The 27,884-nt window shown below is 37.8% G+C and overlaps 1 protein-coding gene across 2 annotated transcripts in view; it reads left to right on the top strand.

The window, feature by feature from the left end:
* The window catches only part of LOC131677882 (uncharacterized), a 260,837-nt gene extending 233,221 nt beyond the window's left edge, over positions 1 to 27,616 (top strand). For both annotated transcript variants that reach the window (XM_058957971.1, XM_058957970.1), the window contains one exon: positions 24,752 to 27,616. In XM_058957971.1, the coding sequence (XP_058813954.1) occupies positions 24,761 to 25,942 (1,182 nt within the window). In that variant the 5' untranslated portion in view covers positions 24,752 to 24,760 and the 3' untranslated portion in view covers positions 25,943 to 27,616. The remainder of the gene's footprint in view (positions 1 to 24,751) is intronic.
* The last annotated feature ends 268 nt before the right edge of the window (positions 27,617 to 27,884 follow it).

The following is a 27,884-nucleotide window of genomic DNA, read 5'->3' as shown; positions in this document are numbered from 1 at the left end:
CGGAATGGTGCGAGATCAACCGAATGACCCTAAACCCCAAGAAATGTACGGTCATTACGTTCTCGAGGAAAAAAACGCCAATTCGATTTGATTACTGTCTAGCTGAATCCACAATTGACAGAGCGAATTGCGTCAAAGATCTCGGAGTTTTTCTCGATGAACAACTGACGTTTAAACAGAATATCAGCTATATTGTCGCAAAGGCATCACGCTCTTTGGGGTTCATAATGAGAATATCTAAGCACTTTTCAGATATTTACTGCTTGAAATCTCTCTACTGCTCACTCGTTCGATAAACTCTGGAATATTGTTCAGTTGTGTGGAACCCTCATTATCTCAACGGTGTCCATCGAATTGAGACAGTACAGCGCAGATTTGTTCGGTTTGCCCTTCGTCGATTGCCTTGGAGCAACCCTCACCAGCTGCCAAGTTATGAAAGCCGGGGTTTGCTTATTGGACTCGATACATTGCAAGTGCGACGGGATCTATTCCGTGCTATGACGATTTCGGATATTTTGCAAGATCGAATTGACTGCCCCGAGCTTCTCAGTGCGATATACATGAACGTTCGCCCTCGCGCCCGTCGCAATAATTTATTCCTCCGATTACCTCTTCGCCGGACTAACTATGGAGTAAACGGTGCCATCATTGGTTTGCAGCGGACCTTCAACAGAGTTTCATCCGAGTTCGATCTTCACATTCCACGTAGCAGATTACAATTTGACTTTTTACATAGATTAAGAAATTATCATTAGGACCACACTGTGTCTGTTGATATTAATTAATTATAAATTATAAATTATAAATATTTATAAGAGACACTCCTTAAGAAGCGAAAAAAATTGATTTACAAAAACTTAATCTGGTAAGTCACAGCTGTCGATTGGCGGCCCACGTACTTTCTTTGCTGTGTCGTGTGCAATGGTATGTGCACACATGTTGACGGAATAGGGGGCCAGAATAGCCCCGTACGCTCATTTTGCACAGAAGTGGTGAGCGTCTCGAAAATATCTGTGTTTTCACCCAAACAAAAATCATTCTATTAAATAGAAGCCTCAAGCTTCCCAAAACACTTACTTTTTATTTTTTCACTTTTATTTGTTGTTTTAATCACGGTTTAGCATTATAATGATTTTTGTTTTGAGAATGGCAAACAAATCTCCTTTCTACAAAAAACAGAGAATCAAATTCAGCTCTCAAAATTGATGTTTCAGAATAGCGGTTCCACGATATGTACGATAGTCAGAAAATCTTGCTTTTTTCTGAGAAATCGAGGGGGTCCGAATTACCCCCACTGTCTCAATAGCCCCGGGTTTCCCTAAACAAAATGTCGGCCACTTGAAAATAAAGCATTGTTTTTTGCATGATTTTTCCACTCGTATTGCTGTAAAAAATCGTTAATGACCAAAATATTACGATTTTGTAGGTTACAGCGCCAGAGAATGTTGTCTTCTTTCAGGCAGGAAAAATCCGAAGTTGATTGGTTGAATGGTTCAAAAACGAGAATGCCCGCAAATTCGAAAAATCTTGTTCCGAGAAAGCCACCATTTTGGACGCCATTTTTGACACCTTACACTCGAAAATTTTGATTTTATAGATGAACCCTTAATAAATATTTTGCAGAATAGCGCACATGTCTAAGACATTTTACTGCTTAAAAAATATTATTAAACATTAAGTACTTTTTGCCACAATTTTATAAAAGGACCCCCTTAATTTAGGAATCTGTTTATAATGTAATACTGTATCGGGTGTTAGTTTTTTAAGCAAATGACTACTGTATATTTCCTTAGGCTTTTGTGGTACAAGCCATTTATTTCGCATAATTTCAGTATACGTAACAGTATACGGAATAGGACAGCATAAAAGCGATCACCAGTAGAATTCCAAAAATCAATCGAAGTGAAATGTGGCCTTTTCTACGTTTCTTTTGTTGGGTACATATTCCACTGCGACCAGTGTTTTGATCTATTGAGGCCTTTTCTACGTAATGTCAGATCAATTTTAGAATTGAAAATGTTTTACGTGACTATGTTGGATTGGGGTTAGGTGTATAACTAAAGATAAATACTAAATAATACAATTCGACCTGAGAGAGAAAAAGCTGCGACGATGTTTTGAAAAAAAATCCCTGTATTTTCTTGAATGATCCTTCACTTACAGATAGAAAGAAACATGTAATATTCTGATACAAAGGAAATTACTAATGTAGTAACGTGCTAGCTAAATTTTTTAACGAGGTCCCAATATTGACATGTTATTGAATAAATTACCGAAAGAGATATTTAATAAAGGATATTAACAAATTGACAAGAACTCTGCATGATACTCGTTTTCATTGAGGGTCGGTATGTCGGTATCAAAATTGGACCGGCATTCCGGCGTTTTTCGGACCCAGTGCTACCGGTATCATCATTGTCATTGGACATATGTACGGGTGACAGCGAATTGTGAGGGTTCACACTTTAACAAAATAGCCAGCCCCTAATTTTTGGAATAATCAATTTTATCTTCTGGACAGCATTAAATATAATGACAATTTTTCAAATAAAAATGAGAGACTACGAATAAAGAAATCCTATTAATTTCCAGTATGAAAATTCCGTCCACTTACTTTTCTTTTTTTATTACCACACATCCTTCACGCGAAATCGCGGTTGTCCGCTGACCGTAATAAATAGTGCTATTTGTTCAATAACATGTATACATATGCTGCTTACTGCGGTTGCAAAACTTTCTAGAGGTGCCGGGAGGACAAGCTGTTCAAAAGTGTATTAATAAACTCATCAAACAAAGCCAACACGGGACAGGGTTAACATATGAAGCTATCAAGTGGTCGGACGATTCTGTATAATGAGACTACCTCTGGTTGGATTGCGCCTTTCTTGTGTGCATTAATTTATAAATCATCGCCTTAACGAAGGGAAGCCCTACATTAATCACACCTTTTCAAACTAGAATTTTATAATTTGCCAACAAATTCAACCCGTAGCACGGAATGTTGCTACTTCTAGTACCTATGCACTTGCAAGCAAGTTAGTGTGAGTGCAATGCTCAGTATGTTTGTTCAGAGGATTTCATTCGTGCGGCATTTTTTCATGCATCAGCCATACAGAAAGGTCTCTATACACAAATGACTTAGATTGCACGCTAAGAGGTTTTATTCGTCTCAGCGCTACAGTCGTTAACAGAATGATGTAGTAATTAAATTAAACATGGCTAGATATTAGTTGGATCGTCAACTCTTGCGGCAAAGTATCCAATATCTGAACATTAAATTTTAAACAAATACATTGTTGTTGCTGTCCCCAGTCTGTATGAGCAGGAGCCAGCTAAAGAGGTAGGTTTACATATACCCCGCGAGAAATTGCTGGATCCAACAATATCACTCTCTGAAAACATCGTAAACTGGCATGTGTCTGATGTAATTTCTTTATCAGACCACACGCACATACTGTTCGAATCTAAAGCTCTCTGCCTTCCAACAGAAATCTACAGAAATCCCAAAACCACAAATTAGGATACATTCTGTTCTCAACTGCTGGACGCAAAAGCATGTTTTGAAGCAGAAATCCAAACCGAAGAAGAATTAGAGATCTCGTCAAATATTATAACATCTAAACTTATGGATGCTTATAATAGAAGCTGTCCAGCTAAAGCGCGTACATCCAATAAGGACGCACCATGGTGGAACAAAACCCTAGAAAAGCTCAGGAAAGTTTCTAGGAAACTGTTCAACCGGGATAAACGGATTGGACAGTGGGATGAATATAAGAAGTCTCTTACGGAATATAACGTAGAAATTGGGAAAACGCGTAGAAAGAATTGGTGGCTGATGTGCGAACGGGTTGAACAAACTCCCGTCGTTGCAAGACTACAAAAACTTCTCACAAAAGATCATACAAACGGGTTAGGTAGCGTGAAGAAGGACGATGGAACTTTTGCCATTGATTCCCAGGCAACACTTAGAATCATGATGGAGAAACATCTTCCTGGTTCGTTTCCCATTAATAATATACAAACACAGAATCAAATTGAAGCGGAGCCTGACTCATATGATGCTGGAACTGAAGCTCACGATATAGTCAGTGCTATATTTACAGACGCAAAGGTGGAATCCCGAGCAGAGTCTGATAGCAAATTGAGAACTAAACTTGATGTTGTGATGTTGTAGGTAATGATTGCTCAGGTTGTTATTGTTTTGGTCGTTTTAACGGTTAAAAGATCAAAATCGAAAGCTGAAAAATTGTCCTATGACATCAAACAGAAAACTATTTATGCTATCAGTGAAAGCAAATTGAAAACTCATCGAGATGTTGAATTATTTCATTGATAACAAAATAAGTAATCAATTTGATGTTTGCCAAAGAAATAGAAACAAACTTTTTTTTTCTAAAAACGCAAAGCATGTAAGCACATCAAAATGAGATCAAAATATGATGTCATATCTGAAAAAATTTAAACCGATATCAAAACAAGATTTCAATTTGATGGCTGGTATCAAAATACGATGTCCACTTGCTGTAATTTTGATGTACGACTTTGCTCGTGATGGGCGATCGACTCCTTTGAACCATTCAAATCGCCGTGTATGGATGGAATATTGCCGATAATGCTACAAAAAAGCAGACAGCTTATCTTTCCATACCTGACGAGAACCTTTAGGGCAAGTCTAATACTAAACTATATACCTGCAAGCTGGAGACAAACATGGGTAATATTTATACCAAATTTGGGAAGCGCGGTACATCACTTCCAAAATATTATAGGCCAATCAGCTTAACCTCCATATTTCTGAAAATAATGGAGAAAATGATTGAATTACACATTAAAGCAGAGTATTTGAAAGACTCTGCACTGAGCGAATTTCTATTCATATATTAAAGCAATAAATCAACAATTGATGCATTACACATGTTGGTTGGAAAACTAGAGAATTCTATTGAAACAAAAGAAATCTCACTAGCGGTTTTTCTCGACATAGAAGGAGCTTTCGATAATGCATCTCATAGTTCAATGCGGAATGCTATTAGAAAACATGGGTTTGATATTTACACAATAAATTGGATCAACTCAAACATACCTAGCACGCTTGGAAACACGTCACTGACTATGAAAACAAATAAGCGATGTCCTCAAGGCAGAGTTCTGTCACTCTTATTGTGGTAATTGGTTGTAGACGAGCTATTGAAATCATTGACTGAAATGGGGTACGAAGAGATTGGATTTACAGATGATGTTGTAATCCTCGTGAGGGGAAAATGTGTCAAACTACAGGGGACCGGGGCTAGTTGGCGGTGTTTTCAGTTTCCATTTTTTGCCGCTTTGATGTGGGTAGATCTTGCAAAATAGAACATGGCGCATAAAAGGGCAGACTGTTGGTAACATCCTTGAATTTTATCAAAGTGCTTGTTGCATCGTCTTTGTTTTTATATACAAAATGTGTGACGCGGAAAACCCGAACACCTTCCCCGGCCCTAGGTTTAGTTGGCGGTATGCATGGATTTGCCAAAAAATAAGCAATCAAATGAAGATTCAATAACATCAAGGGTCCATATAGAACGTGCTGAAATTATTTTCAATAAAACTGTACATATATTAACCGACAATTGCCAATGTATTTTAGTTTCAATACCCCGGCATTTTGACTTTGACGTGTATTTCATATTCAAAAGTATATTTTCGAAACTCTTCAGACGATTGGCCGGAATAAATATCCCGTACATCGACGAGATACATAAGAAAAAGACTTTCTTACTTTGGAGTGAATTCCAAGAATACAAATATTTGATGACTTTTTTGCCCTGTAATAGAACCGCTAACTTGCCCCGCGTGCGTTTTATATCCAAAAATTTTCGATTCGTTGCAATGAATTTTTGTTTAAAATTTTGAACACCATAAAGCTCAATTTTTTAGTTTACATGGTTTTTTTATTGGAAAAAAATCATTAGGAAATCAGTTCGTTCCAGTACATCACAATAAATTTTTCTTCAATAATCTTTTAACTTTTTTTTATCTCCGTTGAGTGGTTCAGCTTGGAGAGCGTTCACCGCAAACCTCTGCCAAAAAACATGCTTCGAGGGATAGGCAATAACTCCGCCAACCTTGAATATATTTTTTTAATTCAACTTGTTTTTTCGAACTTTGATAGTACTAGCAACGAACAGTTTTTCACTTTTTCAAATAAAATTTGCATAAAACACTTTTGAAAATTCACGATCTTAGTTCACTTTTTCGACACAACTTTGTATATAACCCCTTAAACTTTAGAAAATTTACACAATATCTCCACAACTTCTACAAAACAAAATGTTTTTCAACAAAAACACTTTGGATAAAGGGTTTCACATAACTTGAAGTACACATACAGCGCTATATGTCTAATAGAAACGGAGAAAAAGGGATTCCGCCAACTTACCTCAACCGCAAACTAGTTCCCGGTTCCCCTTATGCCTCGCTAGTTTGGTGACTTAAAACAAAAAAGACATCAACTCAAAAAAGCTAGGTAAACTTCAAAGGCTTGCTGGTGGAGCGATAACCGATGCCATCGGGAGTGCTCCATCGAAAGCATTGGATGCAATGTTGCATCTCCTTCCGCTATATCAGGTGATACAACTAAAGGCGGAAAAGCGCATTGAAAATAAGTCGTCATAAACAATTATTATCTGGAAATTTAACAGGATATCTTGCGGTTCTGAAAGATTTTCCTCTAGATTACCTCGTCATTGCAAATGAAGACTGGTTGCATGCGATGCCGAACTTTGAAACTACTTAAAAATTATGGAGTCTGAACGGTCAAACAAAGTGGCCCCTAGTCTCCGCCCAGGCTCAGTAATTTTCTTCACAGATGGGTCAGAATCTGGTATTAAGACGCTAGTATCTCCACTGGCCGACAGTGTTTCGAGCAGAAATATATGCTATCTAGAATGCACTAACGTATGTCTGAAAAGAAAATACCTGTACGCAAATATCTGCATTTTCTCAGATAGTCAAGTTGCGCCTAACACATTAAGGGTTCCTACATGTCGATCAAAACTAGTATGGGAGTGTATTCTTGCACTCCGGCTCCTGGCGGAGAAAAATCATGTTAATTTATACTGTGTTCCAGGACAATGCATTGTTGAGTTGCAGGGAACGAAAAAGCCGATGAATTAGCAAGAAGAAGGTCTTCCACTAATTTTATCGGCCCAGAACCATTATGTGGAGTCTCATCGAGTGCCCTCAAAATGGAACTGAAAAAGTGGAAAATCACAGCTTTAAATAACAGTTGGAGTACCACACCTGGACTACGATAACCAAAGAAATTAATTTCACCCAACGAAAAAAAAAGCCTGGAGTTGCTTAGACTAAACAAAAAAGAGCTATGCATCATGACAGGGCTACTTACCGGACACTTTCCGAGTAAATATCATCTTAATAAAATTGGCAAGTTTACAAACGATACATGCCGCGTCTGCGGATCTGAAAGTGAAACATCAGAGCATCTGCTCTGCGAATGCAATGTATTGATACAACGCAGACTAAGGGTCCTCGGTGAAGGAACATTGGAGCCTTTTGATATTTGGACTGCATATCCCAAGCAGGTTCACTTCATATGAAGTGGTGTGCCAAATGCCAAATGTATATCAATAACGACAATCACTCACTAGTGATATGGCATAGTAGATAGTATACTTAGATTAAGGAAGGAACACACCACAATAGATCTACTGGGCGCAGTGGTTCATCTCCTACAAAAAAGTTCACGAGGTTATCAGTACAATAGTAAGTTAGTCTCCCCTAATGAAGAAGGTTGCGAACACAAGTAGTGAAATGCGAAAAGTCGAAAATCCGGCACTACAAGTAGGCGGCAATATATCAGATCAATCATGTGCAAAACAGTACCGTAAATCAACCGAAAAACAGTATTGAATAGGTCGTCATTATCGGCGTTGTATCTCAGATTGAAGTTAACGCACGGAAAACTGACCATATCCGTGTCTTATCGCAACAAGAAGCAAACGATTATATAGTCGTGACCAAAGAAAGTAAACACTACATATTTGAAGGAGAGACACGATACGATACGTAAAAGAAACCACCCGAAAAAGTGAATGCTGCATTTCAAGACTAGCTCACTATGGCAATTAGTTCTGATCTGACTCGCAACTATCTTCCTTTCGCGTGGAGGTCTGCTTAACCCAGAAACATACATTGCTACTTGACTGAGTGGTCCGGTTGGAAACTAGAACTCGGAGTAAAAACGAAAGGAATTTTTTTCACGCGCCGATCCCTCAACTAATTTGCACCTTTTTGATGCTTACGATGCTTTACGTTGATGAGCGCCTCTCGTTAGCCAAGCTTTACCAACGCGTCGAGTTGGTAGGGGATAAGCGAACGCCAGAATATAAATCGAAAACGAACGGTAATACCTTGAGTAATAACTTAATTTAGAGATATAGGTGAATGCAAAGCGAGCATATTTTAAATTGTATATAACGAAGATATTCAGAAGTAATTAAAACGGTTTCCTTTAAATGGTTCACTCCTCCAGTCATCTACGAGCGACGAGAGCAACTTGTTCATTCAAGTGCAGGAGGAAGGTAGTACAAAAGAATAGCTTTGTAACGAGGCAAAAGGTGACTTCCTCACGTCGATTAGGGATAAGCCAATGAGTGGTTTGTTCTACTCCGTGCAACTGACATGTGCTTCATCTTACGTTCTTTTGCAGTAGTTGCAGTGTTGCTGATTTGGTTTAGTGATGGAGCAGCTGACCCAATAGTTGTGATAACATGTATAGTTGGAATAATGTTGGAAATTGGTTGATTCTGATTTAAGAGGGTCTCCTCACCAGGCAATTTAAAAAAATCAATTTTGTGTTTGTACTTCAAACGTTCGTTCAATGCGTTCAATCTATCAATATTCTTGCAATGTTTCAGAGTATTGCTGATTAACATCTCATGCGTGTATTTTTTTTATTTGATTTTTTTTCCTTTAGTCTTTAAGTAAAAATGTAAAACTAGAAGTGGCATGTACGTACATTATATAGGTTTTTCTACCATTTAGGGTAGACGAGCCCTTATTCATCTCATTAGTCAGGATATCACACTATTTCGATTGTAACTCGGCTTGCAGTGATTGGATTGTGCTTAAATAGATATCAACATGCTTGCTTCGATCTTAATAAACAGTAACATAAAAAATCTGGTTTGGGAAATGTAAAATACTCGCGTTTGAGCGATGTGAAAAGTTGAATACAACGCACCCTTATTCATCCTACCATTTGACCTAATGCGTTGAATAGAGAGAGCAGACACTGCTCTAAATTACTGGGTAGGGAAAGTTATGAAAATTAAAGCCATAGTACTAAAGTGAGAGCAAGGATGTGAAGTAAACAGATCGAAAACTAGAAGTGGCCGGGTCATTAGAACAGGCTTAATATCGGTTGTCTCGGTAAAAATGGACTTGTCTGTCTATACCAGGACACATCCTAGTGAACTCGGGCGATTCGTAGTTACGCTGCCTAAGCTCGACCCTCATTAGCAGAAGACAAAAATTAAGCCCGTACGATATTAAGCCTGTTCTAATGACCCTGCCACTTCTAGTTTTCCGATCTGTTTACTTCGCATTCTTGCTCTCACTTGAGTAATATGGCTCTAATTTTCTTAACTTTCCCTACCCAGTAATCTCTAGCTAATTGAAGGTCGTTAAAATGTAAAAAATTGTTTATAGTAAACTACACTTCCACTTCACTATTTAACAGATACCTGTTATTTCGATTACTACTTGTAATCTTCTTCCGTGTTTGTATCAGTCAATAGGAAATTACGGGATTGCTAAGTCTTTTATCTAGAAAAATAAGTAGGCTGCGGACGGTAGGTACCTAGATGCGTGAAGCTGATTGTTTTTTGCACGTAGGTAATATTTCGAAGAGCCATGAATATCCGTTACCTTGGTCTCGATTATATGTGGAAGGAGAGGAATGTTTTAAAATTTCGAGGCATTCAGCTACGTACAATTTCCAAAGATTGGAGATTTGACGTTGAATTTTAATATCTTCTATAGTTAGGTTATGTTTGTCTGAAAAAGCGTGTTCCGATACTTTGGATTTGAAGTGAAATGGGAATTTTTATCAGATTCTCTAAAAGCTTTTGCTATTTCTGCAATATGCTCTTTGAACCGAATTTCTAATGGGATTTCTATGGCATTCTATGGGCCATGGGCTATAGCCATTCTTATCAGTATGAAATGGCCGCTTTTGTGCACAGACTAAACTCAAATCATGTGCAAAAAATCTTATTTTGCAATGTTTATAGCAAACTTTTGCTAAAAATCGAGTATTTTTTTGAAAAATCACAAAAAGATATAAAACATAAACTTTCATTCACCATAATTGTCTATATTGTGCAGAAAAATTCATCCGAACGAGGAAGTATTTCAATGTTTTGTTTCATGTAAAATAAGGGGCTGAATCTTGCACGAAGTTTGAATTGTTCGCGGCGAGCTGCTGCGCGAGATTGTTTATAATTCCGTGATTTTTGATTATTTTAAAATTCAAAAAACTTTGTTCGTTGAGTAAATGTATGTAGAGAAAATTTTCAATAGGACGTAAGTAACATTGAGAGCCTCTCTTTGTTTACTTTCTCTTTCGTTTACCACGACGTTATTACAACACTTTGCACTAATTTTCCAGTACATATCGAAAGCCGGCGGTTTTTACTAGAATATTATGCAAAGAGTAGAGTAGTAAATGTTGAAATGGCCGAGTAATTAACAAAAGAGAAAGACCCCAAAGAGAATCTCTCATTGTTACTTACGTCCTATTCTAAATTTTCTCTAGTTATATTCAAAAATGCGCCAAAGATAATGTGTTTCTCTTGTTGTTTTCGTGTGAAAAAATCATTAAAAAAACACTTTTTATGACCCACTGATGAGGAGGAAAAAAACTTTAAGAACATATCCATTTTTAAATTTTATATGCATCTTGGTCCCAGATACATGGAAGCAGGGAATGCTACCAAAAATAAATGGTCACTTTTGTGCGAAATTGTACATCTCTTGGAGCACAGATCATACACTTTTTCGTTTCTAAGTTTTTCTTTGTGAGGCTGATCTGCATATTATAATTATTTATGTTGCTCTATGCTTTATCGGTGTATTGCGCTCTTTAAGCACATTGTGCGAGGAAATCAAAAACCTGTCTAGATCGAAAGAGACGCATTTTGTGATGTAAAAGTCTTGTTTTCTAAAAGATAGCTTTATTTTTTAAACTAATTCAGCTAGAATATGATTACTTCAGAAAAGGTATAGCACATACTATTGTGCAAAACTTTATAAAAGACGCTGAAGGTAGATAGTATCAGTTTACCATACTTGATATTATTTGCATTAGAACATCGTTTGCTAATAAAAATTTTTACGATTACTTTTAAAATTTTGAGGTCTTTTGTAGAACAATAAAATACAATTTTTTCTGAGAAGATTGATCTCTATCTTTTAAAACAAAAACAAAATTGTACTTCCTTTTCACATATTCTTACGATCTTTAGCAACTTCTGTCATCGCAAAACATCGCAAATGACTATGATTAATGATTGCTATCTTGTTGCTTCCACTAAAATTTGATCTTAATACTTTCAATAAAACATAAAAACCTTTATCTGACATAGAATGAGTTACTTAGAAAAAATGAAAATTACATTTGACGTAATAATAATGGAATTTTACATGTTTTGACATGTAAAAAAAAGAAAATAGTGTATCTCTTGTGATAAAAAACTCGACTGAACAAGCTGGGGAATTATTAGCGATATTTTTGTATGTCCCTAACCCTACAATAGTTTCGTGACTTTCCTGTACGTAAACAGTTTTGTGGGATACATTTGTATCTCAGAACTAAAATATGCCTAATTCTTGATTGAAATTATATTTAAATTTTGTAGTTTTATTCTAAAATCATTCGTAAAGTAGCCTGTGCAAAAATATTTGTGTATTGTCTATTTGATTATGTAATATTCAAATTTTATAGTAATAGTCTTTAAATTACGTCAAAATTCCCTTTTTCTTGATATTGCTATAACTTCGGTAGTTTCTAACCGATATCGACCATCTATACGGCCTTGTTAATATTAATGTTAATGTTAATGTGCCTCTTGAACAAGTAGTAAATTATTCAAAACTCGGTCAAAAATGCTTTTTTGAACACCAAACGCCGATATAAACAGTAAAAATACACTAATATACAGTAACAGTGGCGGATCCAAGGGGAGGGAACCCCCTGCGAATTTTTTTAACTCGTTGAAAATTTTTAAATTAGTTTGAATTTTCAATTCCTTTTAAACCAAAATCGTTTCAAACCATGTACAGTTAATGGTGACATATAACGGTGACTGTTGACTACACAGAAAAAAATATTTTGTGGTTTTCATGCACATATTTGGAGCATGATGTAAATGTAAATGTAAAATTAAGTTCCATCACAAATACACACAACTTGTCGGGCTTTCTTCAACGAATTTTATTATAATTTTACACGTTTATTGAAGATTACAGTTTCATTAAAAGCAATGCATTTTAATATATTTTTAATCTAATATTGCTGTAAAGTAAATGGCATGTAACGTCACACGAACGAAAGTGTAAAATCATATGCTTTTGATGCTATCATTGAGTGCATCGAATTCAACTTAATTTTCAATAAAAATTTTGGTTCAAGCTCTATATGTTTACATTCGTATTGATTTACATGTCGTTTAAATTTCATTATTTTTGGTGTGTATGACATGTTCCAAACAAATGTCCTCAACTCCTTTTTTCTCGTTTTGTTGCTAGTAGTTTTATTATTATTATTTCCTGATTATATATCGTATTAATATGATTTAATCTATTCCACAATATTTCGCCACGTCACTCGGTCAGTTCGTAATTCTTGAAGCTTCCTGGATCTCAAAGTTTTATGGAGCCCATAGCAAGTACGACTTGCAGAGATAATACGCCTTCTGATCTCCCTGCTGGTGTTATTGTCCGCAGTCACCAATGAGCCTAGATAGATGAACTCGTCAACCACCTCGAACTCGTCGCCGTCGATCGTAACACTACTGCCCAAGCGTTCCCTATTGCGATCGGTTCCGCCAGCCAGCATGTACTTCGTCTGAGACACATTTATCTTCAGTCCTACTCGTGCTGCTTCGCGCTTCAGTCGGGTATACAGATCTACCGTCTCCGTGTTTCTACCGATTATGTCCACGTCGTCAGCGAAGCACACGAACTATCCGGACCTCGTGAAAATCGTGCCCCGCATGTTGAACCCCGCTCTTCGCATTACACCTTCCAGCGCTATATTGAACAGCAGGCAGGACAACCCATCGCTTTGTCTTAGTCCCCTGCATGTTTCAAAAGGACCCGAGAGGCCGCCCGAAATTTTGATACAACACCTTACACCATCCATCGTAGCCTTAATCAGTCTTGTCAGCTTCCCAGGGAAGCCGTTCTCGTGCATCATTTTCCATAGCTCTACACGGTTCACCGTGTCATATGCGGCTTTAAAGTCGATAAACAGGTGATGTGTCGAGACCTGGTATTCAAGGCATTTTTGGAGGATTTGCCGTATAGTAAAGATTTGGTCGTTTGTTGATCTGCCGTTGATGACATCGGTCTGATAACTCCCGACAAATCCATTTACCAGCGGCGATAGGCGTCGGAACAGAATCTGGGATAGCACCTTGTAAGCGGCATTTGTCACTGTGATCACTCTGTAGTTTTCACAGTCCAATTTGTCGCCTTTCTTGTATATCGGGGTGATGAACCCTTCCTTCCACTCCTCCGGTAGCTGTTTCCTGTCCCAGATTCTTTCGATTATTCGGTGCATGCATTCCGTCAGTTTCTCCGGACCCACCTTGAAGAGTTCCGCTCCTAGACCATCCTTACCAGCTGCCTTGTTGTTCTTGAACTGTTGAATAGCCTCGTTAACCTCATTCATAGTGGGCGCCGGTACATCCCCGTCAGCTGCGACACTGACATAATCGTCCTCCTCAAACGCTTGATTGTCGGCCTGCGCACCATTCAGATGTTCATTGTAGTACTGCCTCCACCTTTCGACAACCTCACGTTCGTCCGTCAAGATGCCATCTTCCTTGTCTCTACACATTTCGGCCCGCGGCACAAAACCGTTGCGAGAGTCATTCAGCTTCTTGAAGAACGCCCGCGTTTCCTGAGAGCGATATAGCAGCTCCATCTCCTCTCTCTCAGACTCTTCCAGGCGGCGCTTTTTGTCCTGAAAAAGACGAGTTTGCTGTTTTCGCTTCCGTCGATATGAATCCACGTTCTGACGAGTGGCTTGAAGCAACATCGCTGCGCGTGCTACATTCTTCTCTTCCAATATTTCTTGGCATTCTCCATCGAACCAATCGTTCCGTCGACTCCTCTGTACGTATCCCAGGACGCTGGCCGCAGTGCTGCTTATGGCTGCTTTAGTCCTGGTCCAGCAGTCCTCAAGGGGAGCATCGATGAGCTCCCCCCGGTGGCAGCGCTGCTTCAAGATGTTGCGCGTACATTGTCGCGACGTTGGTTTCCCTCAGCCGGTCCAGGTTATACCGGGGCGGGCGCCGGTATCTTACACTGTTCACTACGGATAGGTTTGGACGCAATTTAACCATCACCAGATAGTGGTCTGAGTCGATGTTAGCGCCCCGATAGGTCCTTACGTCGATAATGTCCGAGAAGTGCTGTCCATCAATCAGAACATGATCAATTTGCGTCTCTGTTTGTTGCGGTGATCTCCAGGTGTATCAGTGTAGGATGCGGTGCTGGAAGAAGGTGCTCCTTATTGCCATGTCCTTGGAGGTGGCGAAATCGAATAGTCTTAGACTTCGTCTGCTGGTGGGCGCTGAACCTTCCAATTACCGGTCTGTATTCCACCTCCTGGCCAACCTGAGCATTAAGGTCGCCGATGACGATCTTGACATCATGTATTGAGCAGTGATCGTATTCACGCTCCCGCTGCGCGTAGAATTCGTCCTTGTCGTCATTGCTACTTTCGAGGTGGGGACTATGCTGATGTTGAAGAACCGGCTCTTGAAACTCATTCTGTCGCTGACCGGCCACCATCCGATCACACACTTTTGCATCTCCCCCACCACCATAAAAGCTGTTCCCAGCTCGTGTGTATTGCCACAGCTCCGGTAGATGGTGTGGATCCCGCGAAAGACCCGCACTGTAGACCCCTTCCAACACACCTCCTGCAGCGCCACAATGTCGAACTTGCGGTCTTTCACTATATCGGCAAGTATGCGAGTGCTCCCGATAAAGTTAAGTGACCTGCAGTTCCATGTCCCAAGTTTCCAGTCTCTTGTCCATTTCCGTTGCGTACGTCTGTGCAAATTTTGCAGTAACGCTGAATGATCACGGGAAGAGAAAGATTTGGGCTAAGCGCTTATTAAAAGGCGGCGCTGGCTCGCATTGTCAGAGGTGCTTTAGGGCATGTGGTATTTAGGCCTAGAACGTGCAAGGCCCACTACCTCGTCCTACCACACCCGCAGTCAGCCCCCGCTACTGGTTCGGGTCGCGAATCACAACTAGTTGCTATCGCGACTAAGCATTATCCACCACCGATCCGCCCGGTTGCTTGCAGTTCAGCTTCCCACAAAGATTTCCTCCACCACCACGGGGCCCGGGCAAGTAGTAGTTTTATATTATTTCTAAATTGTGACGTATTATGAAGACATTTTTACGGTGACTATGAGAGCGGTTATCATTTTGATAACAAACAGGGCATGAAGTCATGTCAAATCCGCTTAAAAGCACAGTGACTGGTGATTTGACGAGTTAAAATGTGTTTTAACGCTATTTTGTTAAAGCTTTTGCTAACAATTATAACGTGTTTTAACACTGTGTGTTAACAATAATAATTCGTTTAATAAGTCCTTAGAAAAAGATGAAAAAACACAGATTTTTGGAAATTTTCTTTTTTATTTCTCAACACACTCCTTTCAGCCATACACACTTGTACAACCGTTTTCTCAAAATAGGATTTCGGAAGTTACTCATTCGTTTGAGCAATGACGTCCTCCTTGGAATGGAATCGTCGTCCGTCAAACCTGTCTCTTCGTTTCTGGAGTGTAGTAGTGTATTCAGGTTTCGTCCACAGTGACATATCAATAAAGGAATTCGGTAGGATCGTAGTATTAGTTCGATCTCTTGGCATATTTGTCTTTTGGTTTTAAATCCTTATAATAGTTTAACTGGGAAATGCACAAAATAATCAAACGCAACGGAAAAATATAATATTGAACGAAACATGTACAATCTTCCATCATTACGGCCCAATGATGCTCAATTGATCCGATTCTTTGTCACAAGACATTGGGACGAAATGCCTCCACTAAGATATTAGTGTATAGTCTTCACGGATGTTATTTGTTATACATTCGAAATTATTTATACCTTCACATCAAACACAGTATTTCAGCTATAGCTACCGCGTGTGGCGAAAAGATTGGTTTTTGTGTATTTTGTTATTTTCATATAGTCTAATTCAATATCTTTAAAAAGGACTAAGGTATTTCGGTCATTGTTCCGCTGTAGAGTGGCAATGGTAATTCATGGACAATATATAATAATCCGCATCGTTGTCCTTCGTAATATAAATTGAACGTGATTTTTTTGCGAGGAAGTTGTAGCAAATCAAGAGGAATCATTTGAACAGAACAGGTCATGTTGAATTTTCATAACCCTGCTGCATGAAAAAGTGAACAAAAATAAAGTTTTGAATCTGTTGAACCATTCAATAATGCTGATGTTTCAAAAAGAGATTGCTGTGGCATTTGGAGTGTCATGATCGACATTAACCGTCATGTGTCCGACAGGATACCCGGGTACCTTTTCGGATTTCAATCCCTGAATTTCCAATGTTTTTTTTCTCAAGCTGGAGATTAATGTTCACATAGTGACATCTTAGAACATCATCAAGTATCAATTTTGGGGGGAACAAAAAGCTGCACTGCTCCATCGGAATCCAATCAGACTAATTGCAATAACTTCAGTTCTAGAGCTGATCCCTGTAACTGTTAATACCCAAATGAAACGCAATAGTCACGCATAGCCTTACTTGTTTTTGTGAGCAAATTTTGCCTCAATCAAAAGTTATAGCTGGCTAAAAACGTTGTTGTCTACCAACAACATGGGCATGGAGGGGTTAAGTGGCCATTGTCACATATATTAATTGAATCGATGATCAATACTGTAATCACTACGAGTAAGCATAATCCTGTTTCAAACTTTAGGCACGAGTTCCATTTGCAAAATTCAATAAGCTTAAACATTGAACGAGCTTTTTCACGCATGCGGTACTGGCGCCAGTGCATCAATTCGAGCATTACAGTCTCGAAGCTCAATCCTATATACAGCCTCAGACAGACGAGTGGGAATCCATGGCATTTACTGACGGCTTAACCGAATGTGTGACCAGTCCAGTCGTTGCCAGTGTGCCAAGCAAGTGAAAAAATTAGAGCGGGAATTATGGATGCACGCTTAGCGGAAAAAGAGGGAAATGCTTGAATTTAATTTATTTCAATTCACCGTGGAACACTCTCGTCACCATTCCGGAAAGATCTGTCGCAATGAATATGAATTGACATAGCTGTTGATGTAATTCCCACCCATTTTTATTTTGATGCCTAGTATGGTTAGCGGCACTATTTGACCGGGTTCATCCCACATTTAAACCTGCCTAATTATAGTTTTTTTCCTCGATTGAACCGTTTTTCGCCTCGTTTCTTTGGAAAGTTGGCTGGCACAAGAACTTTTGCATCACCCCGGTGAGAGATTAACACAATTCGATAAAAAAGCCGGGTTTCAAATTACTGAAACTGAAAAGAAACGATCAACATTATGAGGCCTCATTTCGGTAGCTCAATCTGAGAACGAATCGATTTTTATAACTGCCTTCTAATTTTTAGCTTGTCAGAATCTATTACTTCGCCAGAAGCTTTGTAATTTGATAATGGCGTTAATCCGATGCTTTGTTGATTCAATTAGACGATTTGTAATCCGGTACGGTTATAACATTTATTGGCATAATTATGTATGGCCAACTTTTGCCGTTCTATCCGCTCCGTCGATCTGGCACGTGATTTCTTCACCGAGGCATCGTGGTATTTTTTTTGTTATGATCGGATTTTCTTTGGCGCATATTAAGCGTATAATAGCTATGTTATTGTTATTGTATGTAGTTGGTTTTTGATCGGGATAGTATTTTCCGTCGAGATAGGCAACATTTCGGGACTTTATTGCACTGACCTCCCTGGTAACAGAGTTCATATTCATGCAGAATATGCTGTTGAACCAGATTATATGTTTTGTAGATGCTAATCAAATATTTATTTTGCATGATTTTAGTTATATTAATTAGTTTTGTTTCCACAGTCTAAATACACATTTCATGACGAATTTTATTTCCCACCTAGTGAAAAATGAGTTGGTCAATTCGAAGGAAATAATGTACGAATTCTATTACTTACACTTTTACCTTGTTTCGATTGTATCTATGCTATACAATACAACGATAACAGGATTTTGTGTGTCGCGTGGTTTATTATCGGCTGACAGTATCATAACATTGCTTTCTTAAAAACAGGGCTGGTTAAGTATTCTTCCTTAGGTTAGACTGAATCTGATGAAAATTTCGTTTTATTTTGCAGAAAGTTTAATGAAAATTGCACTGATTAAAATTCAATCAAAAACGCGTGATATTCAAGAAACTTAACATCTTCAATCCTTTTGTAGAAGATTAAAACACATAATATGGCGACTTGTTCAAATTATTTGAAAGATTCATATTTGTACGTGTGTATGAAGCTTTCGAAATAGCCCAAACCCTTATATTACGTTTACTCTACGAGTTAAAACGTGTTTTAATTCTATCTTGATGACATTTTTCTTGTTGCGAATTACTATAACGTGATATTATAACTCTGTATTGTGAACACAGCATTAGAAACCTTCAAGGTTTGTAAGAAAATAATAGGTAAACAGTAGTCTCTGATCGCATACATAAGTTTTGCGGTGACAACTTAAACATGATTATTAAATAATGCTTAAAAAATTGAAAATTATTTATGCAAAAGGGGAACAAATAACATTAGTTTCATTTTAATAAGTAAACCAAGTTTAGAACAAAATATGGTACAGAAAACATGACAGAAATTTAAGAATTCGACACATTTTGAATCAACTCGACAAAGTAATTTTCCTATTGGCGATTTGCCGCAAAACTCAATTTAGTCATGCGGCATCTATGATTCAGCTCATGAACTGGCAAAGTGATGCAGTTTGTTTTTTACATCCGCAAGTGGGTCGTGGCTTCCCATAAGGGGCCATCCACAAATTACGTAAAGCAAAAACCATAGACCATGCGGTAGACTTGGGTGCAACGCCCAACTCCTACTCTGCAGAAGGCAAAGAATTCCTCACATTTCCTTTCGATCATGCCCATAGGAGCCTGCCTAGTTCTAGTTTTCCGTTCTAAGTTTATAACTGATTCGCTCTAGAATACCTATCCGTCTTTCAATTTCATTACTTTCGTTTCTCTTAGTCTCAAATTTGCCGAAAATAGCCAACAAAATCGATACAGTAAAACTTAATTTTATTCACGGAAAAACATTTCCAGTGCCCAATATGACTGAAATAGGTTGGAAATTTAGTTTCATTCGCAATTTTTCGGAGTTTCAAATATTCAAAACCATTTGGCTGATAGATTTCTTCGAAATGTAATCGGGGGTATTATGGTGATTTTAAAAATATTTTACATAAATAAAATTTTAACTGGAAGCGGAGACCCAATCAATACCAATGTTAAGCTCCTTGGTATTTTGGACTACGTAAGAGATTCTGGTAAAAAAATTATTGAGTTTTGCTGTTCCAAAATACCACTTCGTCTTCTTCGCACACACACTGGAAATTCTCAATGAACCCGACTTATTCTTTGCTCTCGTGATCCGAAGAGTTTCTTGAATTATACCATCTATGAAGGCTTTTCTCGACTTAGTAGGAGCGGAAAATGATGCTGTGGTGCTCCACGAATTACATTTTGGAATCACCCACATGTAGCTCTGCGGATAATATCAGAAATTATAATTTTTTACACCATTTTCGCAAGATGTTTACTCACCATTCTATAAAATGATAGTTTTCTTTCGTTTTGGTAAGCAATTACCAACAAATTAAGAGGTGATATGTTGTTTAAAAATATTTTTTTGGCCAATGTTTACGGAAAATATATTCACTATGACAGAACAAAATGAAATCTGCAATACTTTGCTTACAACGCTATCTGTGAACGGTTTCGACGTAAAAGCGCCAATATATCTGTTATGATCTTCCCCGCTGAACAGTGGCTGCTTTTGAGGTGCTTTACACGGTTAAAATAAAGTACGCATTTATAACTAGTATACCACGCATTTGTGGCAAAACTTGGAAAACCCATTTATTGGGTAAACACCACCTATCCAAAAATGAGTAGCAGCTGTATACGTCAAAAGATTTTTACCCAATTCTATGTACTGGAACGAACTGAAAATGGGCTCAACTACATCCATTTGAGAGTATTTTCAAAATGGAGAATATGAATAATTTATTCGAAACATAAAAAACGCTCACTAATAAATTTATTATACCTTTTCGCACTTCCGCAACCATAAACAATTTAAAATGATACTTTTTGGAGCATTTATTTGATTACTTTATCCATCGCCTTGCCGTCAACTGAATTAAGGAAACCGACTTCCAAACTATCCTTGTGCTCATCTTTCCATATTCCCGAGACGTCTGAGGAATCGACATAGTCCAACATATATTTCAAAACAACATTTAGTAATGTTTTCGATTCGTACCTGGAGATTCCAATATTGCTGATGGTGCACAGCTTTAGTAGCATCACTTTTGAAGCATCTTTTTCTAGTATCCACTTCGAGTAGCAGTACTATCTTCGGTTTTCAGTTAGATTTCCCTTTTTCGAGTTGTGCTCATCTATCTGACTGTAAACCTGCATTCTACAAACTCTTAAGTGTTTTCCAACCATTTATGAGTAAAACTTTACCCATTATTCTTGTTGAATAGTAGTTTCTGGATGGGCAAAATTCTACCCAGTTTCATATTCGAAAAAGTACCCAATTTATGAAAGCTGAAATTGAACCGATAATTAAATAATTCTCATAAATGAGTACCCTATTTTAACCGTGTACTGGATGGAACTAAAAGTATCCCTATTTGTAAATTGACATGTTCTACGATGCGTATATGTATAAAAAGTGCCATCGTTTGGCAAAAACTTTTTTAAAAAAATTGATCATGGAGTGCATGAGCGTCTTCGAGAAAGTTGAGGAGATTATTGCCATAAACACAAACCATCGCTCTCGAACTGTGAGCGAAAAGCTCCCAAACGATGCGTTAGTGTTCAACCAACCGCATACTTGTGCAATACAATGTCGTACCCCATAGCTACACGCTGTTGGCTCATGCAGTGAAGAGATAACTTGAATAACATACCATCGTCTCCATGCTGTCCCATATGTGATCGCTGCTGCAATGATGCGAAGTTTATATAGCTCATTCGAATGACTACCCATTAGGTGTCGTTATGGCCTAATGTATAAAGTCGGCGTTTTAGCGAGTAGATGTTTGTCGGTTCCAGTCCCTGATGCTACCAATTAATCTATTTTTCCAGGAAGGCTTAGTTCCCAACACATGCATACAAACGAAATATTAATAACAGCGGGGAAATGGTACCAAAGCAAAATGCCTCAATGACGATGCTGAAATACCGACGCGGCAGCAGGGAGGCAAATGATATTATCTCACTTATCACTAGCGTGAAGCTTTTATATGCCATTTTACTACTCCACCAGTGTGTTGTCATGGTACGGGTAGTAAAGAGGTGTTTTTACCGAATAGAAGTTTGTCGATTCTAATCTAGACTCTGCTATCAGAGTTTTTTACTAGATGTTTCAGGTCACGAGCTATTTATAGCAGCGGAGAAAAGAGTGAAACAAAACAACTTTTTAGCAGATGTGTCAATGGAACATACCCAGTTTTCTGCACTTCTGCTAGAAAGTGCAAAAACGGTGCAGTTTAAGTTTCCACTACACCGGTGTCAATCAATCGAAAATCCTAAAAGTTTCCTTGTGTGTGAGTGTGTGTCATCGTTTTTTTTCGTGAGCGCAACGCTCATCTCGAATTGTGCGCGAACAGCTCAATGTTCAAAAAGGATTGCTTTTGGGAATAAGATTGTGAGCCCAAAAGCATAAAATCTGAGCGCGCCGTTTTGGGGTGTAGTTATCGATTTATCGGACGTTTTCTATAACAAGCTCCTTCAATTCAAACATTTACTTTTTGACTTCAGACTGCCATTAAATAATCTACAGATATAGAATCTTAATGTGGTATATCCAAAAAATACTAGACTTCACACCGTGAAGTGTTGGGTTATTAGTTTATTTTAGCACTCTTATGGAGGTGGAGGATGCACTATTTTAATAATTAAGCGGTTTGCTCTTTAAAGTATCAGACACTATCTTTCTTGAACGTATTAATTTATATTGTTATCAATTTTGGGATAAAAACGAAAATTTCAGCGCATAAATGCTTTGGTCAAAATGAAGCTTTTAAGAATAAACCTAAGTGCATTGTATGTCGAAAACCTCAAAAACTGATTTTAAGGAACCCGTATCAACTTATAGCACAGGGAACTTATAGATATATAACCACTCGTATAAATATCTAAAGTAGGGGGAAACTGAGGCTAGTTGCGGTGTTTTTGGTTTCTATTTTTACCGCTTCGATTTGGGGAGATCTGGTAGAAAAGAATATGTTGCATAAAAGGGTAGATTGTTGGCAACATCCCTTAATTTAATGAAAGTGTGTGTCACATTATCTTTGTTTATAAAAAGACAAAAATATGGAACACGGAAAACCCGCCAACTTAACCCGGCCCTGGTGTAAGTTGGCGGTATTCATGTGTACGCTAGCAAATAATCAATCAAATGGAGATTCAATTACTTCAGGGATTTCTTGTGGACCGTGTTGAATGTCTTTCTTTTTGAATGTTCTTTTTTGGCTTTCTTATATTTCAGTCTCAATACCCCGGCGCTATATGCCTAATTAAATCGGCGAAACGGGGATTTCGTCAACTAGCCTCGGGATCCTCCACCCTTTATAAAGCTACTAACAATTACACAAGGTTTCAAAAGCAAAATATTTTATATAGTTGAATAATTTTTTTCTAATAATGGGATTACCCCCTTAAGAAAAGTTAAAGTGCTAACCAAGGCGTGAGTCGCTTAGCACAACTATTGTGTGTTCACAAACAAACAGCGTGATAGCTTGTGCCGCAATGTGCCACGATGTGCCAGTAAAACAAAAGCAATGGTTGATATGATTATTTAACTACAGTTTGTTGACAGTTTTTGAGTTGTCAGAAGTGTGCCTCATTGTGCCACACATTTCGCGGTAGCGTGTGAAATGATCGTGTATTACTGTGAATCTTAATCTTATATTGTGTTATCGTAGGTGTGTATGGCACATTGTTCTAAGCGACTAACCCCTTGGTGCCAACCGATTTAAAGGTGCAATCAAGTTCCATGTAACTTTGCTGAAGATATCTCGCGTGTTTAATTTTTTTTTTAAGCATACTGTCAAAATTCACTTTGAGAGGAAATTCTGGACAAACCATTAATCACCGATTAAAAATCAAAACTTTTCTCTTTCATAAAATGTTAATATCCATTCTCGGCGAGTTACGGTTTGTCCGGAATTTTCTCTCAAAGTGAATTTTGACAGCATGCTTATTGGCCCTTCTCAAAAAACGCGCGAAATATCTATCTAGTCATGACACTTGACGCAATTGATAAATATAATTTAGTCATACACGCAGCAAAAAATCAGTAAGAATTAACAAAATTTGGTTTTAATTTACAATTTTCCTGTTTGATATGGTGACAAACAAGATTCAGGTGTGATTTAATCAATATTGTTGCTTGAAATTACCAACTAATTTATTTATTGGCTTTACAATAGTTTCAACAAATATTTCTTTCGGAACAACAAAATCATGATAAGTTTAACCTAACAAACAAGTTTGGAGAATCAAAAAATTCTTTAGTATTAACCAATGGAGAGAACAACTCAAATTTAGTTGAAATCAAACAAAGATTCTGTTTCTTTTTAACAAAGGGAACAGTTAGATCTAACAAATTTTATTTTGTTTCAATAATGTTTCTGCAAACAGAAGTATTTGTCGAACTGAACCAAATACGTGCCTTCGAGAAAAACCCTTTTCAATTTGAAACAGTCGTTCGTCAAGTTTGAAATTCAACTAAACGTTTTGTTGTTTCAAAAAGGCCTGATTCTTCTGCGTGTACCATATATTGTTTGGTTTAGTTTGATGCAGGATTGATTTTTGGAAATGTGCGACATTTCTCTCAAAATTACCCTATTTTATGTCAACCGTCTATTATGCCTATCGTCGTGTTGGGAAAATTTTAGATATAATTTTAATAAAATATTTTCAACCACTCTGTGAACCTCTAGAATAAAAAAATATTTCCCTTTTGTTTTCGACTATACCTTTAAATTTTAAGATACCTTTAAATATAAGACCCAATAGTTTCAGAATTAAGATTTTTTCACATAATGTCTCATGTTTGTTTCTCAATTTTACACTTTATTATAGTATTCTTCTATCTTTGCATTGTTTTATATAAGTATTTTTCGTTCTTTGCAGCCACATATAATGATGAGTCGATTTATCGTAATCAGCCTTATCGTGTACTTGCTACACAACACGGTGGCTGCACCAGTAGAGCGGTCGCAGCTTCTTTCGTCCATTCAGGATATCCAGCGGAAGTATGCCTCACTTGAGAATGAAGAAACTCTCTCCAAAGAAAAGAATGGAAATGAACTGGAAAACGTCAGCGACAGTAAACCAGAAGTGGATGTAGACAATATAGAAAATATAGAAACGATGCTAGAAGGCGTAGGAAATGAGCCAACCAAAGAATCGTTGAGAAAAGCGAAGCTACTACAACCAAAGTCTTCGGAAGATCAAACAGCGCAGGGCACAAAACGGAAGAATAAAATGTTTGGTTACTTCGGGTACTATCCGCAGCCCACATATCCACAACCCATGGCGTTCCCATCATATTATCCTCTGGAATACTACGACGATTATTCTTCGCTTGAGAGCTACCCGCACATAAATCCTCTAGCCAATCTGCAAAATTATCAACAGAACTTCGCCGCACTGCAGAACATGGCAGCATTCCAGAACTTGAACAACCTTCCAAATGTAGCATCAACCAGCCTTCCAAACCTTGGTAATTTGGACAATAATCAAGCTGCTCAGGACTATCAGAACTTTGGCGGTTTCCCATCTAGCGATAATCTTCAAAATATGGATGACGAAGAAATCTTATCTCGTACCAATCAGGGAGTTCGTCGGCGTCCCAACCAGAAAAACTCCCCAATCTATTATATTCGCCTGCCGCCAACTCCATACATGTTTGTTCCTGGAATTGGTTATATCTCGCAGCCACCGACAATTCAGCCTTTGGCGCCAACTATGCCGCAGTACCCTCAGTTGGCACCTCCAGTTACCATGAGCCCGTTTTACAATCTGCCACTCAACTTCGTGTCTAACGGCAAGCCATCCGGCATCTACCAGTGGAGCGGAGCGCCTTCCCCGGCACCAATGCCCCAGCCAGCTTATGCTCTGCCATACCCTGGAGCTCGACCACTGCCACATCGCCCCGCCTTCAGGCCCAATCCGTTTGTTCAAGACTCTAAAATCACTCACCTTAAAGGACCATTTATATTCAACGGAAGACCTGAAGAAATATTCCTGTTACAGAATTCGATCAATCCGTTCTTTCAGGCCCCTATTAATCCCATCAGTCCATATAATGGATACTACTAGAAAGACATACGCGCCGGACTTGTATTTATAACTTTAAATGACAACAACATACTAAGCAGGCAGTGTATGTGCGTTCTATTTGCGGTAAAGTGCTATCGTATCGCTAACTCAACAGGCTTTAGAAAAACTATTGGTCGTTTGGAGTGGGAATTTAGCATACCTATGTTGGATATCTTTGGTTGAAGGTTTGACAATGATTTTTGCCATATGAAAATGTTAGGTTGGTACTTAAATCAATCTTAATTAATTGAGGCGATTCGATCCCAACTTACTTGCCTGCAAGACGTAAAAATGGAAACGAATGTATACGGCAAGTCATTTTCATATAGAGTACATTCCAATATGTAAGTGTATTAATGTGATAACCGATTTGTGACCTGTTATGATGTTCTGATAGGTGAAGGAAATCAAATCGAAAACAGCATATCGGCCGGATAATTTTTCAATGGAATCTGAACGACCGGGTTTTTACGGCTCCGGGACGAGCTTTATAGGGGGCAAAGCACAAATCACCAAATTTAATGCAGACCGTGCCAATCGAGTTAATATATTCAACACACATACAGGGGGCACACAGAATTTCAACACCATTATAATAATATTAATGCGATCTAATGTAACTGTTTCAATTGACTCACATTACAGCTGAATTGAAACAAACCCGTTAACACACCCCTAAATACTGTGTGTGAAATGAATTTTCGACAACTCTATAATCAAGAATATACTTTTGGATATAACCGATTGCGCCCAGTGCCAACAAAAACAGATCAGCCAAAATGTATGCAATCCCAATTTTTTTAGTCGACTAGCACGAGAGTCTAACTTTCTCACATCAGTTATCTTTGTAGTTTCGCCAAAAGCGAAAAAGCACATTGCCGTAAGCGGAACCACAAGCTCACATTGTCTTGCTTCAAAGTGCCTCATATTATATTAATTGTAAAGCTTGCTTCATAAATTTATCGTATGTGTTGTCTACCCTTAAAGATCATTCAATGATCGTCATGCTTTCTTCCGATCAACATTTTTTGTCGAATTAACTTGTGTTCAAAAGAATTAACCGCTGCAAAGATGTTGAACACGAAATTGTATGCAATGAACTGCTCATAAGCCCTACGCAACTTGATGAAATATTTCTTGCAAACGGTTGCTGGGATCGGGAAAAGCTTTTATTTTGGAGAGCCTCTAGAGAAATATTTCATTGACTTGTTTTCGTAACTTAATTTATAGTTTAACAACAGAATGACATTAGACAATACTTTAACTTTAATTTGTACACCGAAATCGTTCCTTTCGAATAGCTCAATGACTGCTTGTTGATCACATTCGATGAAACGATTTTTTTGCTTATTATAGAATATGTTAAACAATAATATGCCTAATCGAGTTTAGTTTATGGCACAAACTGGATAAGTGAACGAGTATGCAGCTAGCAATTAGTAATATAGTAGAACAAATTCGATATTTTTTATAATTGAAACAGTAAATACTAGCAATAAACGATAGACATTAAAATGGAAGTGTGTTACGAGTTTGCTATTTGCGCTTGTAAGTCAAATTAAATAACTGAGGATAGAGCTCCAACAGATTATAATTATGTTTATTATTATTAACATTATATAAATTATTATCGACTGTTTCGGAAATGTTCAAAATTGTTTTTGAAGCCTCTTACACATAGTGTTAGACTAGATATATTATAGTGAACAAAAACATCGAAAGAATTCTATGAGTATAACAAAACAAAAAAGGATTATGCTGTAGAATTTAGATAATAACAAATTGTACTGATTACGTGTAGAAATAAAAGGTAGTTTCAAATACTAACTTGTTTTTCATAAAATGTGAAAATTCATGATTGATGATTGCGTCCTTTCAAAAAGAAATAAATAAGGATTTTTTTCAAACACTTCACACTAGCTTAGTAACCACAATTTATAAA

The sequence above is a fragment of the Topomyia yanbarensis genome, chromosome 1 (assembly GCF_030247195.1).
Source record: "Topomyia yanbarensis strain Yona2022 chromosome 1, ASM3024719v1, whole genome shotgun sequence".
Classification (NCBI taxonomy): Eukaryota; Metazoa; Arthropoda; class Insecta; order Diptera; family Culicidae; genus Topomyia; species Topomyia yanbarensis.
The sequence above is the reverse complement of the archived record's forward strand: the minus strand, read 5'-3'. Positions and strand labels throughout refer to the sequence as shown.